The 10198-nt window shown below is 43.4% G+C and overlaps 1 protein-coding gene across 1 annotated transcript in view; it reads right to left on the bottom strand.

The window, feature by feature from the left end:
* The window catches only part of LOC111960957 (calcium-dependent secretion activator 2), a 237964-nt gene that overhangs the window by 8297 nt on the left and 219469 nt on the right, over positions 1–10198 (bottom strand). Inside the window, exons 23-25 of the mRNA XM_070442960.1 lie at positions 9905–9988; positions 9763–9795; positions 4985–5092 (exon numbers count right to left, since the gene is read on the bottom strand). Coding sequence (XP_070299061.1) covers positions 4985–5092; positions 9763–9795; positions 9905–9988 — 225 coding nt within the window. The remainder of the gene's footprint in view (positions 1–4984; positions 5093–9762; positions 9796–9904; positions 9989–10198) is intronic.

The raw sequence follows: 10198 nt of genomic DNA, 5'->3' as shown, positions 1-10198 counted from the left end.
ATCTTGGCTGCTCCTCATGTGTAGAAACACATACAGTCAGGTCCCAAATTATTGGCACTCTTGATAAAGATGAGAAAAAAAGATTGTATAAAATAAATACTACAAATACTAAAAAGGTTGTGGTCAAAATTATTGGCAACCATGTTTTCAATACCTTGCAATACGAGGATAACAATACTAAGCCTTTTCCTCAAATGTTTTATGAGATGGGAGAACACATTGGGAGTGATCTTAGATCATTCCTCCATACAGAATCTTTCCAGATCCTTGATATCCTTCTCCTGCGCTTATGAACTGCCCTCTTCAATTCAAACCACAGGTTTTTAATGGGGTTCAAGTCTGGAGACTGAGACGGCATTGCAAAAAAAATATTTTATGACCAATTAACCGTTTCTTTGTGGATTTTGATGTGCGTGCTTGGGGTTATTGTCTTGCCAGTATTGTCTTGTGGCCAAGTTTCAGCCTCCTGGCAGAGGCAACCAGGTTTTTGGCTTAAATGTCCTGGTACTGGGTAAAGTTCATGATGTCGTTGACCTTAACAAGGGCCTCAGGACCAGTGGAGGCAAAATAGCCCCATAACAGCAAAGATCCACCACCATATTTTGGGGTTCTTTTCTACTTAAGCATCCTTATTTCAACGCCAAACCACAACTAGTGTAAAAAAGGCTCAGTGCCGTTATGTAGAAAAAGGGTAAAAATAAATAAAAATGACAGGGTTGCCAATAATTTTGACCCTTATCTTTTTGAGAAACAAAAAAAACTTGTTAAACAAAATGTCTTTATCTGAGCAATTGTACTAGTATACATTTTTGGAGCATACAATATAGCTCAGTATATGCATTTATTTGATACAGTCTTTTTTGCTCATCTTTATCAAGGGTGTCAATAACTTTGGATCCGACTCTATATGCATGCATGCATACACACCGACACATACACAAGTAAACCATACACACACATGCAAACACACTTAAAAACAGCTGACCAATACAAGCTGATGGCACCCAAAAGCAGCAAGAGCTACACTCATGCAATGCAATTACCCACACACATAAACAGACAGATGTGTGCACATTAACACATCTATGGAGAGATCATCACATTTCCCAGCACACACAACCACAGGCGGTGAGCGTGTGTGTGGTGACATGGTTAGACCCTGACGTTGTCTCTCCTCCTAGTGCATGACTGTGGGTGTGTGGGGTCCATTAGAGCTGTGCCTGCCTCCTCCGTCTCCCATCCACCCCCCCCTCCCCATCTCCCCAGCTCCAAATCAACACTGCTTTACTCCAATCTCAGTTTCCACGTCAAGTTTACAAACCCAATCTTAGAGGGTAGCAATGAGGAGGGCTGTGTTTGCGTGTGTGTCGGATGGATGAATCGTTTTTTGTTGTTGTTGCATGCATTGTCAGATAGGTACGTATGTGTATGTATGTGTGCCTTATGTGTGTAATTGTGTATGCATTTCATCTTATGTGCTGAACACTGAAGGTACTCTGTGACACACTGCAACCGCAGGATATATAGAGGAAGTAAGGGGCCACACACAGGGCACCTCTCAGCATATTTCAATGGTAGACAGGTCAACAAAAACCCTGGGGGGGTTAGCTTGGGCCCTGGAAGTAGTCACAATGGGGTACTCTCACCGTGAAACAAGTGTCCTCTCGCACTCATCACATCATGCGGCCTCCCCACAACAATAAGAGGGTGCAAATGAGATAGGGAGAGGAAAAATGAGGGCAAATGTGTGAGGGAGAAATGGGAAGGGAGGTGCATACAGGTTAAGAGGGGTCCAGAGAAGAGGAGGGAGTTTGTGAAAAGAAAAGTGAAAATAAAATGGCTGAGAGAGGGAGATATAAAGTAGAGTGGAAAGCACTGGTCAGGAAAGGGGAAGACAGAGAGCTGAAGAAGAGAGAGAAAGGTGGGGGAAGTGTGTATAACATGAGAGGAAGAGGGGTGCAAGGAAAGGGAAACAGTGGGACAGAAATAGCAGCTAGTGAGATGGAGAGTGTGTGTCACTGTATCTATGAGTGAAAAGGAAAGAGAGTTTGTTTTTGTGCATGTGTGTCTGTGTCTGTGTCTTCGTGAGAGGGAGGGAGTGTGTTTGTGTGTCCACTACCGCACATTTAAGGTTTGATGGAATCCCACACACACTCTGTTTGACCTGACAACGATTCACCTCAGAATAGGATAAATAAAGTGGGTGAAATGTGTCTCCTTTTTATGCTGTTTTTCATTCAACACCTACGTATACTGTACTGGCATCACAACACAGCAGATATAATGTCCACTGGTTCCTATTTCTATTGTGTTTAACAAAATTCATTTAACTATTTTAACATAGCGTTGTAAAAATGACAGTTACTCACTCATTCTATGTTCTTAGTATGACGAAAACGCAGAAGAAAAGTGAAAACATATACACACAAACAGGGGCGGCAAGTAGCCTAGTGGTTAGAGTGTTGGGTCAGTAACCAAAAGGTTGCTGGATCGAATCCCCGAGCTGACAAGGTAAAAATCTGTTGTTCTACTCCTGAACAAGGCAGTTAACCCCCTGTTCGCCGGTAGGCTGTCATTGTAAATAAGAATTAGTTCTTAACTGACTTGCCTAGTTAAATAAAAGTTAAATATATATATTTTTAATTTTCAGGCGGAGTTGTGAAGTTATCTGTCTGTTGTTTGTACTATTGACTGTAAGTAAAAACATTAAATGCTAAAAATCAATGCGTGTGTATAGTATAACATTGTGTCCCTTCCAGGTTTCAATACCATTGTAAACTCAGCAAAAACGTCCCTTTTTCAGGACCCTGTCTTCAAAGATAATTCATAAAAATCCAAATAACTTCACAGATCTTCATTGTAAAGGGTTTAAACACCGTTTCCCATGCTTGTTCAATGAACCATCCACAATTAATGAACATGCACCTGTGGAACGGTCGTTAAGACACTAACATCTTACAGACGGTAGGCAATTAAGGTCACAGTTATGAAAACTTAGGACACTAAAAAGGCCTTTCTACTGACTCTGAAAAACACCAAAAGAAAGATGCCCAGGGTCCCTGCTCATCTGCGTGAACGTGCCTTAGGCATGCTGCAAGGAGGCATGAGGACTGCAGATGTGGCCAGGGCAATAAATTGCCAAGTCCGTACTGTGGGATGCCTAAGACAGCGCTACAAGGAGACAGGACGGACAGCTGATCATCCTCGCAGTGGATGATGTAGCAACACCGGCACAGGATCGGTACATCCGAACATCACACTTACTGGACAGGTACAGGATGGCAACAACAAACTGCCCGAGTTACACCAGGAACGCACAATCCCTCATCAGTGCTCAGACTGTCCGCAATAGGCTGAGAGAGGCTGGACTGAGGGCTTGTAGGCCTGTTGTAAGGCAGGTCCTCACCAGACATCACCGGCACAACGTCGCCTATGGGCACAAACCCACTGTCGTTGGACCAGACAGGACTGGCAAAAAGTGCTCTTCACTGACGAGTCATGGTTTTGTTTCACCAGGGGTGATGGTGGATTCGCATTTATCGTCGAAGGAATGAGCGTTACATGAGGCCTGTACTCTGGAGCGGATTGATTGGAGATGGAGGGTCTGTCATGGTCTGGGGGTCGGTGTCACAGCATCATCCCGACTGAGCTTGTAGTCATTGCAGGCAATCTCAACGCTGTGCGTTACAGGGAAGACATCCTCCTCCCTCATATGGTACCCTTCCTTCAGGGCACATCCTGACATGACTCTCCAGCATGACAATGCCACCAGCCATACGATCGTTCTGTGCGTGATTCCTGCAAGACAGGAATGTCAGTGTTCTGCCATGGCCAGCAAAGAGACCCGGATCTCAATCCATATGAGCACGTCTTAGGACCTGTTGGATCAGAGGGTGAGGCTAGGGCCATTCGCCCCAGAATTGCCCGGGAACTTGCAGGTGCCTTGGTGGAAGAGTGGGGTAACATCTCACAGCAAAGAACTTCAAATCTGGTGCAGTCCATGAGGAGCAGATCACTGCAATACTTAATGCCAGTGGTGGCCACACCAGATACGACCGTTACATTTGATTTTGACCCCCCCTTTGTTCAGGGACACATTATTCCATTTCTGTTATCACATGTCTGTGGAACTTGTTCAGTATCTCTCAGTTGTTGAATCTTGTTATGTTTCATACAAATATTTACACATGTTAAGTTTGCTGAAAATAAACGCAGTTGACAGTGAGAGAACGTTTTTTGTTGTGCTGAGTTTTATGAAGCAATAGGGACTTAACAATAGCCATACTCCTTGCCATACTCATATGTCTACGATAATATAGATATCAAAAAGAAAGGAGGACCAAGCACTCTTCATATAATTAATTAAAATGCCATACTAATAAAGGCATTTTAATTAATTATATGAAGAGTCCTTGGTCCTCCTTTCTTTTTGATGACCAATTTACCCCTTTTACCAAAGAGCACCTTCTATCTACCAAAATGTACTATTGTGTACCTTAGTAGCGCTTCCCTTCCTCCTCTTTCTACTAGATAATATAGATATGTTGGTTGTTTAGCAAAAGGTTGTTTAGGTGTTGGATTAGGTTGTTGACAACATGTAAACTATATTTCATATCCGAATGTTTATTGAAAACATAAATAGATTTGCACAATGAGCACTTTTTCTCACTCAAATACATTGTTACAATTGTTGGTTAGATAGCTAGCGAATTTTAGCCATATTAGCATTGACATGAAATCACTCAAAACACCTCAAAACAAAACATGGCATCAAGAACAAGATAAAAGTAGCTGAATCGAGCCACCTACGATTCCCCAGATGGCAGCTTCTTGTCATTGTTGCTAGCTATCTGACCGTTCACAATCATTACAAAGCACGGCTTTGACAGACCAGCTAGATGCTTGCGCATAATTTTCGTGACGTTGCCAGCCAACCTGTCTACAAGGTGCAAGTGTGAGTGCACGTCATGGTCGACACACTTACGTCAAACAGCTTCTCGATGTACATCTCCTCGTTGACGCGGTCTCGCAGGATGTCCTGGTTCTGCCGCACAAACCTTATGTAGGTATCAGCCAGGTCCATCCCTGGCTTCTGAGAGCGGATAGAGAGAGGAGACAGGGAGAAGAAGAAGAGAGATGAAAAACCACAAGGAGGTGATAGATAGGGTTAAACATGGGGAGCGTAATAGGGAAGACACTATTTGTGGACTGGTGTGTTCAACTTTAACACCTAAACAGAGAATGGCCATATTCATTGCCTTAAAGTGGACATCAGCAGTTGAAACAATAACAAAGCAAACTCCCCCCCACCTGTTTCGCTAAAAAGCTGAGGGGTTGGAAAAATGTAACCACTCTCAAATTATGATGCAAGGGCTAACCATCCATGATATCAAAATTATAGTTTTAACCATGTTTTGAGGCTATACATTTACTTGACATTTACTTCATTTACAAACATTGGAGTAAAATAAGCTTATATTTTGGGTTCTGACAGGGTACAGCAGTTGAACTAAGCTCACGATGCATTTATAAGTTATATTCTTCAAGAATCAATGGGTACATATCATTAGTAAGGTCAAAAATTGATGTCGCTATGGCAGATTTCCCCTTTAAAAGTGATATTTTCATTGGACAACATGGATACTGAGTTTCAACTGCTGCACTCTAACACATCCCATTCTCTTCGAGAGATGTGTAAAAGGTACGACTCTGCACACTTGCTGTCAGAATAACAAGCGGTGGAGCTGTTACCAACTAAACATTTAGTGAATGTCAAAGCAATCGTGGCGCCAGAGGAGAGAGGCCAGAGGCAGAAAAAAGGGTTAACCCTCTTCCATTCACACTCTCTATGTCAGTTGGAGATTACACTGTAATGCTATTGTAATTGCTTTGACATCTTTCACACCCGCTTCTCAGGGCCTTAGATAGCCCCCGGGGCCTGCTGTCCTGCTACAGTGCTGAACACGACACGCCAACTCCCCTGTGGAAAAGGAGCTTCTGTATGTGCAAATAAAATAAAAACCTGAGCACAGAAAACCCCTTTGACTGATGTTCTTCAACAGAGATGGAAGAGAAGACTGTGATTACCAACTGTAATTGTGGCAACCGAAGCGGAAGGTGGGTAACTGACCAAGTGGGGTAGCCTCTGTGTGTGTGGCATTACCTTAGGTTGAGATAGTCATTAGAGCTGGGAGCAAGTCAACAGGGGCCAACTCTACCCAGTCAGCTTTGCCGTGACAGAGGCGATTCTGACGTGACAGGGATGACCCTGATGTGTCAGAGCGACTTACAGTAGTGAGTACATACAATTTCCATACTTTTTCCAATTGGTCCCCAGTGGGAATCGAACACACAACTCTGGCGTTGCAAGTGCCATGCTCTACCAACTGAGCCACACGATGTATGTGACCCAACATCGATAAAAACTTAAATCAAACCCTGTACAAATACAACTACATTCAACCCAGCAAAGCATCATAATATCCTGTATATTTCAAACAAAGATGTTGTTCATTCATTGTCATATAACTGGGGTCCATTGTTTTTGGTTTAAATCGTTTTTAAACGATAAATGGTCCCTTAAAAAGGATCGAACCGACCACAAATGTGTTTGCAGCTACCATCATTTATGTGATTTTGCCGCTTAGTTGGATAAAGAAGACGCTGGCGAGGAAAACCTGAGGCACACAATAGTAGATGGTGCTGAGGACTCACCTCTGCTCATGCATCCAAATAGATATTTGTTGCTTGACTGAATGGCTTATTTTCAGTTGCCTAGCAGCAAAACAGCCATCCTAAAATGTGTTAAAAATAAATACTGATTGACTCTCAAATCCATAAACTCATATTCCCCTCAAAATATCCCTACATTTCCTCTATAAAACACATTTCACTTAAATAAAAACCTGAAACAATGAGTAGAGCTTCTTTATAGATCACATTTTCCTTTGTGATCCATGCTGTTCCTAAATTCATAAAATAGGGCATCCAATATAAAGCATAGAAATATGTTTCTCACAAAGAAATGTATTTCATACTATAAAAAGGATGTAATACAAAGTGACATGAATGTATTTAATCGAAGGTTACATTCAATTCACAGTAAATCATATGGACCTTTGATGAGCTGTACTTCAGTGTCACAGGGGCTAAAGTACAATAAGGGTGAGGAGGGTGAGATGTGAGGTCAGAGGGGGTGGGGGGGTGGTTGGGCATGATGATGATTGACAGGGCTGTCAAAAAACTGTAATCCAGTGGGTGGAGATGTTAAATCCGCCACTTCCTGCGCTGCAATGAGTGACAGTGTGAATTGGACAGGTGTGGGGCTGTGTGTGTGAGTGTGTGTATCAGGATTATTGGGAGTATATCACTGCCCCCCCACTGCCCCACCTCACACCCCCAAGGCAGGGCCCTCTCTATTCCTCTCTTTCTATCCCCCTTTCCATCTCTTTCAGTAGCTCTCTCCTTCTCTCCCTCTGTGACAAGGTGACAAAGCAGTGTGACAGGGAAGCATGGTAGAGATACAGACAGAGGCCAGGTTCCAACACTGCTACAGTCCAGATTGGGGCCTCGCACAAAATACACACCGGTCGCCCTCTGTCACGCTCTGCCCTCTTTCAAAGAAATAAACTTTAGTTCTGTACTTGACTTGTAGCCAAACACGCCAGACACATACCCGCACACACACACAGGCTGTTCCAGACCGTCAACAATCCAGTGTGAAATGGCATCATGTCAAAGGGAAGGAGAAAGAGAAATGCGTGTGTGGTGGAGGTGGTGGAGATAGACAGAGGGTGAAGGAGGAGAGGGAATGTGGAGCCAGGCCAAGTGGTGGCTGAATGAGAGGTGTACAGTTAGGGCGAGGCAGCCCGGTTAACCTGATGGGGATAAGCGCTGGGAGCTGTGGAGACAAAAGAGAGAGAGAGAGAGGGGACAAAATGTGTTGCTGTTAATTATACACTGCCAGTTCGGTTTCCTACCCTGGTTCGGTTTCCCCCAGGTGCAGTTGGGTGTGTGTGTGTGTGTGTGTGTGTGTGTGTGTGTGTGTGTGTGTGTGTGTGTGTGTGTGTGTGTGGTGTGTGTGTGTGTGTGTGTGTGTGTGTGTGTGTGTGCATGTGTGTGAACCAGTAGGGTGCACTGCCAACACGAGGCCCTTGAACAGCAGTCTTCACAAAAAAGGGAGGGACCGAAAAGAGTTTCCTGCTAAAGGCCCCAGCGACACAACCCTCCTCTTCTCTTTAGCCCACCTGTAACCGGGGCGTAGCAGCTTTCGGTTCCCTCCACACAAAAGCGCAAGGTGGAGGTTACATTCTAATTTCAGGTGAAGGGAGGAGGAGGAGAGGAGATTTGACAGGCTCAGAGCTCTGGGAAAAAGTGCCAATAGGACACGTGGGATTTGCTGAGTCAAGGACAGGCGGGAGGGGGAGGACTGAAGAGAACCACAAAGGTTTGGCAAAAGGCTTTTGCGAGGCTCTAGCTTGGCTGTCTTTATGAAACGTTTAAAGACTTTTACAAACTAATGGCCAAGGCTCTACTCATGGATTCTGAAAAGAGCTTGGTTATGATATAGAGAAACCACCTCTTGCTTTGGGTTAAGAGTAGGATTTGTGGACCTAAACAGAACTAAACTCAGCCCACGATGGTGAATAGACTGAATCTTGAACAGGACAAAGCTTTTGATGGCTTAAGAACAAGAGTATGTCACAATTAACCTTGTACTGCAGCAGGCTAAATCAGGGTCACACAGAGTGTTTTTCTTGGTAGTCTTAAATAAATCTACTTTGAAACAAAAGTATACACCTCAAACACATGGTTAACACCAGCCGCCGCTGGTGGAATGTTATTAATATTTTTCAAATTTTGTAATTAATAAACATTATTTCAAAAACCCTGACGGAAATCTGGTGTTTCTATGTCAAAAGGTTTTGTTATATTTCAGTCTTCTGTTTTATATATATATATAATACATATTCACTCTATATCTGACATGGTACAAATGTCTTTTTTTGTAAGCCATAGCAGGACGGGCTCATTGTAATGGCTAGAATGTAATTCATGGAAAGGTATCAAACACAGCAAACATATGGAAACCACATCTTTGACTCTGTTCCATTTATTCTATTCCATCCATTACAATGAGCCTGTCCTCCTATAGCTCCTCCCACCAGCCTCCCCTGCATTCCACCCATGAGGCCACTAGGTCATTTGACTGCAGTAAGTAATGACAACCTGGCCCAAATTTGAACAACCTACCTCAACATTCTACTTTAACTTTACAATCCCTGACCAATGGAGAGTAGGCGTAATGTGCATGTCCTTCAGTATGTGTTGTTGCGTCTCTCTTTTGGTAATTGGAGGCCTTTCCTCATCGCTGTTTGTCATCTTTCTGTCTGCTGATATAGAGCTCCTGCTCCCTGCCATGGCGCTGTCACTCATTAGTGTTGCTGTGGCGTGTGGTGACCGCCCATGACTGACACCTTGGCGAATCGCTCCAAAAAGTTTTCATTAGACAACTGTGCCAATAATTAGCCCCGCACCCCGCCTCAACTTTGAACGCTCTGACACACCATGGTGGTACGAGGTGAAATGTTAAAATATTTCACCCACGTTTAACATCAGCGTTTGATGAAAAAATCTTGAACAATATGATCCCACTCAATGCCAGCTCCGAGCGATGTTTCTTTTAGACAGTAATAAATTGTGCAAACAGGTTCATATGAGAAAGTAAGACATCTTTAGAAACGAAGGAGAAACAATACTCACTGGCACATCCACATACTTGGCAGCCGCTTTCACCTTCGAGGCAAAGGAAAGACACAAAAAAGTTCAACTGAGCAGATTTGGTTGCAACAAATAAAACGTGGCTTTTGTTAGCACTGAATGCACTGAAAGCGCTGCTACTTACCGTGAAAGAGAAGATCGAAGAAAATAATGTCCCTTCGTCATATCTGGAGAGCTTGGAGAGAACGGTGTCTAGAGGTCCAGCAAACTCCAGGGAAGAAGACAATCAGACATGTTAGTTTGCCATTTGTAAAGGAATATGGGGTATGAGTGCACAGCCTGAATGACTTTCTCCTGTTCAAATGATCTATGTGTTCCTGTCATCGTTTGATTAGAACATATTCTATCATATTTTGCATAGAATATGAAAATAAAAAGCAGGTGTAATAAAACTGGGTAAGGGAGAAGAAGAGAAGAA

This window comes from Salvelinus sp. IW2-2015, linkage group LG4q.1:29 (assembly GCF_002910315.2).
Source record: "Salvelinus sp. IW2-2015 linkage group LG4q.1:29, ASM291031v2, whole genome shotgun sequence".
NCBI lineage: Eukaryota > Metazoa > Chordata > Actinopteri > Salmoniformes > Salmonidae > Salvelinus > Salvelinus sp. IW2-2015.
Note: the sequence above shows the minus strand (reverse complement) of the source record. Positions and strands in the feature narration are given on the sequence as shown.